The sequence below is a fragment of the Trachypithecus francoisi genome, unplaced genomic scaffold (assembly GCF_009764315.1).
Source record: "Trachypithecus francoisi isolate TF-2019V2 unplaced genomic scaffold, Tfra_2.0 Lachesis_group20, whole genome shotgun sequence".
NCBI lineage: Eukaryota > Metazoa > Chordata > Mammalia > Primates > Cercopithecidae > Trachypithecus > Trachypithecus francoisi.
In genome coordinates, this window is record NW_022681466.1 from 61,125,643 (window position 1) to 61,139,775 (window position 14,133).

Sequence of the window (14,133 nt, forward strand, 5' to 3'; positions counted from 1 at the left end):
TGGGACTTTCAGAGAGGGGCCGACAAACTAGAGCCCACAGGCCAAACCCTGCCCATTACCTGCTACTGTAAATGACATTTTATGGAAACATGTCCAAATTTTAAGAAAACACACATCCATTCATTTACTTATCATCTATGGCTGCTCTTGTGCTTCAACGGCAGAACTGGATAGTTGCCACAGGGATCTTATGGCCTGCAGAGCCTAAAATATTGACGATCCAGCCCTTTCCAGAAAACGTTTGCCAACTCCTATTTAAGAGCCCTGGTCTAAGGTCCAGGCTGCCCAAACCAAGGGGCAATTTGGTCTTTGGTTTGTCTTATTGTGAAACGTACAAGTTCTTTCTGCATCATCTTGCCCCCTCTACAGGAGGGTGTCTTCCTGTGGAAAGAGAAGTCAGAGAAAGTCATAGAAAGTTCTCTCATTAACCTGTGGCGTTCACTACTTGGCAATCAGAAAACAGAAATCAGATCATCACACTTAAATAAACTCCTTGCCAAGCACGCCAGCTCACGCCTGTCATCCCAGCACTTTGGGAGGCTGAGGCGGGCAGATCACGAGTTCAGGAGTTCGAGACCAGCCTGATCAACATGGTGAAAGCCCGTCTCTAGTAAAAACACAAAAATTAGCCAGGTGTGGTGGTGCGCACCTGTAATCCCAGCTACATAGGAGACTGAGGCAGGAGAATCTCCTAAACCCAGGAGGTGGAGGCTGCGGTGAGCCAAGATTGCACCACCACACTCCAGCCTGGGTGACAGAGGAAGACTCTATCTCTAAAAACATAAAAACTTACAAAATAAAAATAAACAGGTAAACTTAGTTTTAACAATCAGTGCTTGACAGCCGCATGTAGCTAGGAACCAATACACTGGACAGTGAAGACTTAAAATTGTCTTGCTCTTGTGTCAGATGCGCTTTGATTGCTTTATATCTATATTTATGTCACCTCACACTTAAGTGACCCCAGTGTGTCTGTTTCCTCACAGGCCAATCATAATTCTAGCCAGCTAATCTCACCATCTCCATAGAGCTCCAAAACCTTATGAGGCTATCATCTCAGACTCCTCTAGAACAACAGTTCTGTTTATTTTGGGGATGACTGAGAAAAGAGAAGTCCTACTTCCTACGAGAAGCTGAGATTCACCAGAAGTTTCCCAGCTCAGCTGCACAACCCAGGTTTTCTGGCTGCATGGGTGGCCCTAAACCTGTCCCTGGGAACAGGGACTCTCTGGGCTGCCTGGGCTTCCAACGCACCCACGCTTTCTTAGCAGGGTGTAAAGAACTGGGAAAGCACCCTGGATGATAGTCTTCAGAGCCCAGCCATGGAAGCCACCCAGTTCCTGGCTGCACTGACCCATGGAGTTCTGGGTCAGCCCCAGACAGGAGGAGAGGGGCCATGGGGCTTGGTAAGAAGCCTGGTCAGGCCGGGTGCGGTGGTTCACACCTATAATCCCAGCACTTTGGGAGTCCAAGGCAGGTGGATCACGAGGTCAAGAGATCGAGACCATCCTGGTCAACATAGTGAAAACCTGTCTCTACTAAAAATGCAAAAATTAGCCGGGTGTGGTGGCGGACGCCTGTAGTCCCAGCTACTTGGGAGGCTGAGGCAGGAGAATCACTTGAACCTGGGAGGCAGAGGTTGCAGTGGGCTGAGATTGCACCACTGCACTCCAACCTGGGTGACAGAGCAAGACTCCATCAAAAAAACAAAAAACAAAAAAACCAAAAACCTGGGCACTGGATTCCAGGAACTTCCGGCTCAACCAGCTGGCTGGTGATCAGCCTATGCACTAAGGGATGGACACCATACTTACTTTACAGAGAGGGCTACTACATGGGGTGCAGTCTTGAAGGGAGCTCTTCAGTATGCAGCTGCATAACCAGTGCCTGTGCTTGGATCCTATGCCCATCCAAGTCAAGGACTATGTCATCCTTCATTCATTCCCTGAACAAACAGCTCTTGAGCAACTAGGATCTTCCAAGTGATGTTCTTGGTCCCAGGATACCACGATGATAGGAAGAGAAAACCCTTGTGTATCTGGGGCTTAAATTCTGATGGGGACAGATAACAAACACATGAACCGACAAATGTATGACGTTAGATGATGTACGTGCTCTGAGAAAAGTAAAGCCAGAGATAGTAACAGAGGAGAAAGTTAGGAAAGGCCTCTCCAGAACAGTGCTGTTTGAGTAAGATTCCACAAAACAAATACCTAGTGCTAGAAAATTTGATGCTACAGGAACAGAGAGGAGAACATATCTCAATGCAAGAATACAAACGGCATGAAAAGAAACAGTGTGTCTGGAGAAGACTAGTGTGTCTGGAGCCTGGGAGGGACGCAGAAGGTAGTAGGGGTTGAGGTCAGAGAGGGATGGGGGGATGGGAGCCAGGGCACGCAGGGCTGTGGCAGAGTGCTCTTCTGCCACCTGTTCAGCCTTCATTCTGGGTCTCCATGAAGCTTAGAGAGTCATGACCCTTGGCTCCCTTTGTCTGCCATTAATGGATATGGCTTTGACAACAGGCAGGATGACTGGCTGTTCTTTTATACCACTCGCAGTGGTATGTAGATGGGCATGAATATTTATTGTCTCCAAATGATGTCACTCTTGATAAAGTGAATCTGGATATCAACATTCTGTAACCTCAGCACATGATCTCATTACTACTGCCAGGAATGGGTATCCCACTCTCCCCAGATGTCCCAGGACAGGCTCTTTAGGAAGGGTGAAGTAAGGCAAACATGCTAAGTCTCTCCTACTTCCCATCTATGAAAAGTGAGCCCACAGCAAGCCTCTAAGGTGCTGAACTCAGGGAACTGCAATGCTCGGTATGGTGCATCTCTTCATGACTCCACTTGGTCCCTTAAACAATCTTTTTATTTCTACTTGTGCCTGCTTTTGCCCAGGGGTCTCCATTCAAAGCTCCATACTGACCCCCTCCCTCTCTCAGATGAGCCTGAGTCTTCCACTCCCTTCGGCCCCACCTGTTGAGGAGAGGACTGGTTACAACAGCCACACTCACTCTGCCTAGCCAGTCTCCATCTTGCAGATCTTGATGTGAACCTACATTCAATAATCTTCAAAGAATCTCTTCCTTATTTGACGGCTTTCCTCCAGTTCCCTCAAAACTTGAAGAGCTCAGTTCGCAAAGTTGTCTGGACAGGAGAACCACATGGGAAGTTTGTTTTTGTTTGTTTCTTTTTTAATATCCATGCCAGGTCCTACTATAGACCAAGTAAATCAGAATCTTTGGGATGGGGGCAGGCATTGGTATTTTCAGAACTCCCCACACAACTCCAATGTGTGACCAGGGCTGAGAATCACTGAGCTAAAAGAGGTCTTCTTCAACTTTATCATGTGTACAAATCCTCTGAGGATCTTGAATGCAGCTTCAGATTCAGTAGGTATGGGGAAGAGCCCAAGATTCTGCATTTCTAACAAGTTCCAATGGAATGCAGCTGCTGCTGGTCCATGGACCACACTTTGAGTAGCAAGGGTCTGCAGGCAGCCAGATTTGAGGGGTAAGGGATGAAAGCAGGGTTCATTGGTTTTCTACATTCCAACCAAGTGTTCCGTATGTGGCAATCTTTAAAGCTGGGAAGGGGCTTCCTGGAAGAGTTGGGGTAAAAGGCTCTTATAGAAGGGGACAGGATTTTTCTGCTAATGTGGGATTAGAAATTTTCACATCTAAGAAATGTTACAGGATCCATTCGCTATTATGCATAAAGTGCCTAGCAGAGTACCCAATACATAATAAGTTCTCAATCTGTGGTACTTGTGCTATTATTGTTTTCATTATTACTGCAGGACTCTCAATCCACATCCCAAACCAATCAAGCATGTGCTTTCTATGTCCAAAACCCTGACCAAGCCCCACAAATTACTTTCATCCCCAGAGGATGTGCCTCAGACAGCAGCCAACCACAGGAAGGCTTGAGTCCAGGGACCTTCATCCCAGACACAACCCCATGGACCCTGCCTGGTCTAAGGACACCAATGCATTGCCTTTGGTTCTTTCATTCATTTGATTCATCTTCCATGAGCTGTGGATGTGCCTCCATAGCCTGATCATGGCTAACAGTCAGTGTTTGCTATGTATGGGGACCTGTCTTCAGTGCTTTACTTGGTTTAACTCATTATACAATTAAAACAACTCTGACCTACAGGTACGATTGGCTTCAACAGCAGACAAAGAAACTTGGAAAGACAAAGAATCTTGCCCAATATCACATACATAGTAAGAGATAGGGCCAAAAGGCAAACTGAGGAAGAGACTTAAATGCTCAAGCTTTCCCGGTGCTTCTCAAACTCTAATTGCTAAGCGATTTCACCAAACTACAGGTTCTCATTCAGCAGGAGAGGTAGAGTCTGGGATTCTGCATTTCGCACAAGCTCTCAGGTGATGCTGATGTGGCTGACCCACCAAAACCATCTTGAGTATCAAAGCTACTCATATGCTCTGATACCTACTGGTGTTGCTGGATATCTTCCTTAATAGCCCCCTAAAAACTTACTACCATACTCCTACAACTGATGGTTTGTTGATTTGATGAGTGTCAAAATTACGGTAAATTTCCACTTTGAACACTTACGCAAAGTTCTGTTCAACTTCTGCTCAAACTGCAATATTTTGTGGCAAAGGATATCAACTGTTTGGAAAAGCATTGTGTCCATTTTAATCTGTAGAAGCTGCAGCTTGTGATGAAATTGCTTTTAAATTTAAGCATCACAACTGAGAATGCTTTCTGGGCCAGGATACTATTCCCATCTCCAAGCGCAAAGTGAAGAGTTCCAATTTGAGAAATATAGGAGGGGAATTTCTTGAAACATAGAAGTGAATCATGTAACTGGAAGCTTTCCTTCTCAGCTCACTAGAAGAGACGAGGTATATAGAAACCAGAAGAAATGACAAATCTTCCTGCTCTGTGAAGGGTATTTAAGGGCAAATCCAGACTGTCCACCTAATCAGTCTGGATTCAGCAGTGGGGAACTAGCTCACTTGAGAATGAGACAAAGAAAACCCAAACAGAGAGAGGGGAAGATAAACAACCAGGGGTGCTGTTGATGCCAGAGTGACCTGAAGTTTCAGAGTCACAACAAGGTTCTGGTGGACACTGACTTCAAAGGATGAATCCTTGGAAAAATCAAAATACACTACTCAAAGGTGGTGATAATACCAGAGTTGGATTCAACAGTGATCAGTGACAAAAAGGATTAGCTACAACGGTGTCTCTATGCAACTCCCATAGCCCAGTGACTCTCAAACTTAGTTCCACATTAGAATCACCTGGGAAGTGTTAGCCACCAGCCCCCACCCACCTCCATTCTCACACCACACTTCCACATCAATTCAATCAGTCTCTGGGGGTGGGGCCGAGGCATCCTTAATTTTTAAAGATCCCCACTTGATTCCAATGTGCAGCCAAGTTTGAGAACCACTGGCTTAGGTTTTCAGTGTCTTCACTCATAAAATGAAGGAATCCTTCAGAACCAGTGATTCTCACCACTAGACACATGTTAGAATCACCTTGGGGAGATTGTTTTAAATACTAATGTGATGCCAACACCATCCCTAGAAATTCTGGTGATTCTGTGGAGCCCAGGCATCGGCATTTTTAAGACCTCCTCAGGTGATTCTAGATGACCACTGGTCCAGATGTTTTTGCCAAGATTCCTTCTATTGCTTATGTTTTAAGGATCTATGGTGTTAAAGCTGAAAATGCATCTTAGACATTTTGTAAATGTGGAGTCCCCATCTTTACCTTTACAGCCGGGATTTTTAACTTTGGATGAATCTATTAATTCCCTTAAATCATATACAAACTGTTGGACGAATATAAATATGTATATATATTTGTATTTCTCAGGAGGGAGTGTCATCCCCTTTTATTAGGCTCTCAGAAGATTTAAGAACGCTATTTTAAAAGCAAGTATTAGGTTTCTGACTTAATAAATTTAAGAAAAATAAAGAATGAATGGAAAATAAATTTGAGCTCATCAGCACCTTTGCTATAGTTTGGATTTGGTCACACCCACTGCCACCTAGTGGTTATATATCCTTATTGCAGGCTTAGTTCAGATCACATTGCCCATCCTCTGAAAACTACAGAGTAATAGATGTGAAGATTTCAGATCCAAGTATCAAAGTAAAAGCTTTCTCTGGGACTAGGATTAGCACCAGTAAGAGGCTATCTGGAAACACTCACTTCCCAAGCTGTACTTGTAAGGAGACTGTCCACTCAGATACTTTGGATTCATACCCTTAACTGGGTAAGGATATTACGGTTTCCTAGTTCTTACTATTGTTAACTATTTGCCTTGGCTTGAATCTTGTTTTTCTCTCTTACTAATCATGTAACCTTGGGAAAGTTACTTAGCCTTTCCATTCCTCACACAAAATGGGGATAATATAAGTATTTCTAAGATTGCTGTGGAGAATAAATAAGAAAATATATGTAAAAGGCTCAGCACGACTCCTGGCACAGAACAAGATTCCAATAAATATTTAGGTTATATTACTGTTATTACTGATTTTTTAATTATTACTAACATCTCAGTGACCTTGTTCAAGTTACTAAATTTCCTTGAGCTTCATATATTAACCCGTATGACAAGGAAAATAAGCCCTTCCATTTTCTTCACAGTTATAGCAATGATAAGTACAAAAAGTAGAAGGCATATTATTATTTTATGGCAACTCATCATACATCCAGGGAATCTACAGAGCACAGGAAAAGGACACGCAAAAATACAGATGTTAATTCTCATCCTCAGGAAGGAGCTCTTTGAGATCCCAGTAGTTGAGCAGGTTCTACAGTGGGGTACAGTAATTTATTGTCACATATCTAACATCCTACTCAGCCTAAAGTTTCCCACCACATGGGTGAATGGATGGCCATACCCTGCTATGGATGCTGCAAGCTCCTTTATACCAGCCACTCACTAGGTCACACGTGCCTGAAATTGTCAGTTCTCATCTAGCCCAGATACTGACCAGCAACAGCCTTGCCCATTCCAAACTCACCCCAGGGAGAGAGTCCCAAAAATCTTTTGCAAGGCTGCCTGTCCATCAGAGGGTCGCTCATCTCACCATCATATGTCCATAACCTGCCCCACCAGAGCAGAAACATCTTGAAACCTCTCACCAGCCTCAGCAAAGAATCAAGGTGCCCAGCTGTTACTTACCTGGAGTCTGCTTGGCCGTACGCACAGGAGTGTAGTGGTTTTTGGAGGACGATCTGACCGGCGTGTTCTCTTTGGGAGAGGTATCGATAGCCGAGATAGTTTCTCTTTCACAGTGTGCTATGGGGATTGGTCCCTGTTGTCTTAAGATGTCAGCCAGAGCCCTAAACAAGGAGGAGATCACATAATGAGATTCACTGAGCAGGTATGCACACCCATGAGGGGAGTTGGCTTACTTTCATATGCCCTTTGATTTACAGAGATGCAGGAGAGAGATAGCATTCAGCTCTCAATAGTCAGCTACATCTGGTGTTGGTCTCAGGAGGGGGACACAGGGTAAAGGTTACCATGCTTGGAGGTACAGACTGAAAGGCTGGGGCTATGGTTTCTTTCCTTAATTCATTTCACATTAGTAAACTCTGAGCCCTCTCAAAATACTGGCTCCCCAGATATCCACCTATGCCAGGCAGGTATCTATAGCAGTTGGCCAGTGGAATGCCACTATGGTGAAGGGCTGAAACCATCAGCCTCAAATTCAGCAGCAGGTCACTAATATCAGGGGACCACTTCATCATCCAAAACCACACACTGAGTATCATGTACTAGATACTGGAGACCCAAATAAGTACAACACACAGCTCCTGTTATCAAGGAAGGGTATGACTGAGCTGCAAGGGCAGGACATAGAGATGAAAAGATAAAAATCAAAACATGTGAATGGTGCAGACAGTCAAGACAACTGGAGTTTAGAGGTGGGAGCAATCACAAACACAAGGAAAAAATACACAGGAAGGGAGACAGGCAGAGACTCTGCCATAGCAGGAGAGACCCATTCCCCTATAAGAGTTCCAGCTACTCAAGAGAAAGCAGCTTTTGTTAACTCAGCGCCCAGCTTCAACAACCAGACATGCAGTGACTGAGGACTCAGCATGCATCAGTCACTGAAGAAAGAGAGATCAATGGGACCCAATTCCTGCCATCTAGGGGCTCATAATTTAGGGGGAATTGCTCCCCTACTTGCTTTCAAACAGGACGCCCTCTGTGGGTATGACATGTGAGATACCCACTGGCAGTGGGGAATAGATGAGTATGGACAGCCACAAGAGACTATACCTGGATACTGTCACTTCAGAGCCAGGTCTCCAGTCCTCAATGCACTCCATTTTGCACATGCCAGGCAAAGACTCTTCCATTTTCCTAAGGGGTGTCTCTGAGGGGTGGGGCCCTGCCCAACCCAAGGCTTCCCTCTTACCAGGAGTCCAGCTCCAACCCTCTGGCCCCATGAAAAGTGACAACTGCAGCAGTTTAGAAATGCATCTGAGTAAACTGTGGGGGGAAGAATAGTTTCTTCACAAAATGGTCCTGGGACAACTAGATCGCCACATGAAAAAGAAGGAAGCTGGATCCTTACCTCACACCATATAAAAAACTAACTCAAAATGGATTACATACCTAGATATTAGTCCCAAAACTATAAATCACACTGAGATACCCTTTCATACACACTAGGATAGCTATAACCGAAAAGCCACATCATACCAAGTGTTGGCAAGGAGGTAGAGAAATTTAATCCTTCATACACTGTTAGTGGGAATGGAAAACCCTGCAATCCCTTTGGTAAACAGTTTAGCACTTCCTCAAAACTGTGATGTTCCTTAAACGCAGAATTAACATATGGCCCAGCAAATCTACTCCTAGGTATTCCCAAGAACAATGAAAAACATATGTTGTATTAAACTTGTGTACAAAAGTTCAAAGCAGCAGTATTAATAATAGCCAAAGGGTAGATGCAACCCAAAAGTCCAACAACTGCTGAACAGAAAAACAAAATGTGGTATATTCACACAATGGAATATTATTCAGTCATTTGAAAAAGGCATACTGATACATGCTATCACACAGATGGACCTTGAAAACATCATGCTAAGTGAAAGAAGCACACTGTAAAAGATCATGTTTCTATAAAATACCCAGTTAGGTAAATCCGTAAAGACAGAAAGCAGAACTGTGGTTACCAGGGGCTGTCTCTAGGTCATGTGAGAAAATAAGAAAGCAGCTTGTGCTATGAGATGTATCTTCTCCTGGGAGAGGGCTCCTGATGCCCAGTGGGCTGCACTGAGCTGGTCAGCACAGCCAAGAGAGAGGGATGTACAGCAAAAGGTGTTTCTCAAACAAGGGCTGCCTGACAGGCTACCTAAGGATGGGAACCCTGCCACATGTTGTAAAGTGCATGGCAGCTAAGGAAATGCTCCTATTCCCACACCCATGTGTGACCATTCTCCAGGATCCTTCCTTTCCAGTACCCTCTGGCAACTAGGAAGGCAGCACTCATTCCCAGACCACATGGCCTTAAGAGTGAGTCCCTCTGCCTACTCTCCCTCCCTCCATTGGTGACCTCCCTCCTTGCTCCGGTTCCTCTCCATCTTCCATCCCCTTCTCTCTAGGGTGCTCAATAAATATTATTCTAATTCTGAAATGCGTGATCCTGGTCTCACCTAATTAATTTGAATACGCCGGAGGAAATGGGTTAAGGCCTGAGCTACTTTCTTTTTTTTTTTTTTTTTTTTTTTTTTTTGAGACAGAGTCTCGCTCTGTCGCCCAGGCTGGAGTGCAGTGGCCGGATCTCAGCTTACTGCAAGCTCCGCCTCCCAGGTTCACGCCATTCTCCTGCCTCAGCCTCCCGAGTAGCTGGGACTACAGGCGCCGCCACCTCGCCCAGCTAGATTTTTGTATTTTTTTAGTAGAGGCGGGGTTGCACTGTGTTCGCCAGGATGGTCTCGATCTCCTGACCTCATGATCCACCCGTCTCGGCCTCCCAAAGTGCTGGGATTACAGGCTTGAGCCACCGCGCCCGGCCGGCCTGAGCTACTTTCTAACCGTAGGAAAGAAAATTGGTCACTGAGGAACAGCACAGCAGATTTTGTAAAAGAATGGGTAGCAGCTTCCAGCATCTGAGAGAAGACAGTAGGGAGAGTCAGACAGTAGCAAAGAGAGAGGGAGAGAAAGGGAGAGAAAGGGAGGGACAGGGGACAGAGGTCCAGAGAGAAAGAGAGGAGAGAAAACAGGTGGAGAGAGGAGAGAAATGGGAGATGGAGCCAAAGAGACAGAAGGAGAGTGAGAGGGGGTCTGAAACCCCAAGCAAGAGAGAGCAGGCGAGGTTCAGAGAAGAGAGTTAGTGAAAGTGACAGGCATCAGGAGACAGAGAGAGGATAGGAGGCAGAGTCCGAGGGACAGGCAAGCCGGCAGGAAGAGCAAGAGGGAGAGTAAGCCACAGAGAACCAAAGTGAAATCCAGAGATAAAATGCAATTCAGAAGAGTCAGGGAAAGGGGGTTAGAGAGAGATATTCGGAGGGAAAGAGTCAGAGAGAGACACACAGACGGCCAAGTGAGGGACTCAGGACAGGACAGGCTGTCAGCAGGGCCCTGTCACCCCCCCATGTGGACGACAGATGTGTCTGATTTAGGAATCTGAAGTGAAGAGTCACCCTAGTGGTCCTGCTCTTTCCAACCCTCCCCCACCCACAGCAAACCCCTTTGGCTGCAGTATCTGATACATGGAACAAAAGAATTCTTTTGCCTGAATTATCTGGATTATTGCCTAGGTTTGATGCTCCCTTCTGTCTGTGTATTTCTTGGCTTTCTCGGGTGTGTGGCAAGCAGCGGAGAGTAAATTAATCAGGCAGCAAATCTGATCAGGGAAAACAGTCACTGTGATGAGGCCAGGAAACTTAAGCTTCCTTCAGTACTTGGTATTGTATATTAATCACCTGAATAGCAAAAGTATCATCTTACATTTGGATAGCACTTAATAATTGCTCAATGCATTCACCTGCCTTGTCTCATAATCCTATCCCTGTGACCTTTGCAGCTATTATTACCATCATTTTTAACAAGGAACTGAGGTTCAGGCTAATTCCAGCACTAAAACATATTGGAACAGGGATTTAACTCCAAGGCTTCTGACTTGAGCCCGGGCATCCTTCTGTTCACTGGGACTGTCTCTTACATACATTTCACTTCCTACAAATCATCAGCTTTAATGAGTCCTCCTGGTCCCTCCAGCTGGGTCGGCTAATTTAGCAAATGCCAGTTAATATTTGGGCATGGAGAAACAATTAGTAAATGAGTGATTCAGTTCAATACCAATTATGTATTTGCTTAAAACCTTGGTTACTGTTGTCAGCGGTCCCGAGGAAATGAAAGTGTGTCTGAATTTCCCTCAGTGCTTAGTTATCTCAACACCTGCAGGGACCAGGCCCAGTCAACATTTTAACGTGTTGCCACCTGCATTCAGGATATGAACTAGTTCTTAAAGTGGCACGTGATTTCCCTTAACAACAGAAAAATAAACAAAACCTTGTTCATAACTTTGCCTCATAGTCTTGTCTGCTTGAGATATTAGAGACTAGCATTCATTCAGTGATTACAATGTCCCAGACACTGGCTCTTACATGCATTGGATCATATATTTCTCAGAATGCTCTTACAAGGGATGTGCAATCGGTAGCCCTATTTTGTTGATCAGAAAACTAAAACTTTTAGAGGTTATATATGTTACCCAAGGTCACACAGCTAGTAAGTGCTGAATTCAGATTCCAAACACAGGTAGGTTAAACTACAGGGGCTGACTATAGACCATCAGATTATTCATTCATCTAGCCACCCATCTCTTCATCCATCTCTCCCTCCCTCCATTCATCCTTCCCTCTCACTTTCCATCCCATATCACATCCATCCATCCACCTCCATCTACCCAAAATTATATCCATCCCCCCAATGCATCCCCTCATCCATCTGTCCAACACTCTATCCATCAATCCATAAAACACTTCACCCATCATTGAAGATCATCCCTCCATCCAACACCCCATCCATCCATCCATCCATCCACCCACTTAATCACATTTGTTTTCTTCACCTACTACGTCCCTGTAATGGTCCCTGAACACAAGATTTTAGAGAGTGTTTAATCGTTGGGGCAAAGATCTACCCAGACCTGAGAACTCAGCTGTGGCTCAACTGCTCAGTGCTATTCACCTTAGTGTGCCATTCACACCAACAGCTCTACAACCTTTTACACTATTTTAGCAGCCATCTTTTTTGCCAAATGAAACCCTGACTGGAACACCAACATACTTCACCAGACGCCTGCTCTGCATAAGGCCAGTGGGAAGTGGGGGCCCTGTTCCTCCAAGCTCTTCCCAGTAAATCTGGTAGGAAGTACTCAGTTGTCCCTGGACTTTGTGGAGTTTTCACATTTTAAAACAAGTATGGTGAAAGAGCATCAAAACGAAAACTTGGGTTTTTTTTTCTTTTGTCCCAATCTTCATTCGCTGAACAGATGGTCAAACTTAGGTCCTCCCAAATTAAGTGGGGGGGACCTAGAGCCCCTTAGTTCACCTGGTAATTATTTTAAATCTCAATCAATATGCCCTCCATGAGGACCCCGTGAATACTGTTGCTCAATGAAGTGGTGCAATGGAAATAAACCTTCGGCCTCTGCCACGTCTCTGGATTTCTGAGCTGTCTAAATGCTGTGGAAAGGAGAAAACAGGCTCGGCTATTATTCAGTAAGTTATTCTGCGCCAAATGCAAGGCAAACTGGATAGTTTAGAGCCCTAATCATGCCCTTTCTCTTTCCGGCGGGGGTAGGAAGAAATCGGTGCTGTTGGATAAGTATGATAAAAGGCCAAATAGATGAACTATTCCGTGAACAAGCTATTCTGGTTAATGTTCTTATTGCTAAGGACTAATGAGAACGCTCTTGTTTTTGAAGAACTTTCTAAAAGCATTCCTGCCTAATTAAGTATACTGAATATAATTAATTTTTTTTTTAAGAATTCAAGGTTCTTCACGAGAGGGCCATCAGTCTAATCTTTAGTTCTCTTCACAGATGAAAACCTAAGTTAACATGTAGACAGTCTAGAAAATGAAACTGTTCATATAAAAACCACAAGACAGATCATGGAAATTGCTTCTGTTTTTGTTTTCTTTAGGTAGGTCTCTGACAGTTAATTCTTTTGTATTTCTCTTGAAAGTAGAATGTAGATACTTTATTCCAGTTAAATAAAGGATACTGGTTCTTTGAGTCCCAGATACTGAGCTTTTCCTCTTTCTTCCCTTCCTGCCTTCCTTCCTTTTTCTTTCTTTCCTTTTCTTTTTTTTTTTTTTTGAAAGAGGGTCTCACGCACTCACCCAGGCTGGAGTGCAGTGGTGAGATCATGGCTCCCTGTAGCCTCAACTTCCTGGGCTCAAGCGATCCTTCCACCTCACCCTCCCCAGTAGCTGATACTACAGGCAAGCACCATCACATCCGGCTAATTTTCAAATTTCTGTAGAGACAGGGTTTCACCATGTTGCCCAAGCTGGTCTCAGACTCCTAAGCTCAGGCAATCTGACTCCCTCAGCCCCTCAAAGTGCTGGAATTACAGGCGTGAGCCACCACATCCACCCCTGAGCTTTTACTTGATAATGACCTCTCAGGAACTGCTGGTGTCCTCTTTAACCGCATCTCACACTTACCTACCGGACAGTCACAATGTTTCCATTGTCTAAAATATGTACCCAGGACAATTGAAATGAACGTATTTTTAATAAACATGGACCAAGGAGAACGGCTTAATTTAGTTTTCCCTATTCCCGGTTCTCTCAGAGTCCACTTGAAAAACACAGCTGCTGGCTTTGTGTGTGCACAAGACTGCTCTCCTCATACAGAGAGGCTCAGAATGGCTGTGGAGATCTCATTTGTTGTGTTAACAATGTCTGTGCATCTGCATTGAGCGGTTCTGCAGGTCTGAGTTGTCCCCAGCACAATTGAAATTCATCATGGCCAATAAACATCATAGGACTCAGTGAGGGAAGGCATGGCCTGCCTGCTTTTTCAGGCAAGCCGAGCGAGTTGCTCCATCCCAGTGGGTGCCTGTCCTGGCTCTGTCGCTAGACCAGCCGGGA

At 44.8% G+C, this 14,133-nt stretch overlaps 1 protein-coding gene across 1 annotated transcript in view; it reads right to left on the reverse strand.

Annotated features, from left to right (window-relative positions):
• The window catches only part of LOC117067683 (protein shisa-6-like), a 147,529-nt gene that overhangs the window by 118,180 nt on the left and 15,216 nt on the right, over positions 1-14,133 (reverse strand). The window contains exon 2 of the mRNA XM_033184527.1: positions 7,186-7,346. Within this exon, the coding sequence (XP_033040418.1) occupies positions 7,186-7,346 (161 nt within the window). The remainder of the gene's footprint in view (positions 1-7,185; positions 7,347-14,133) is intronic.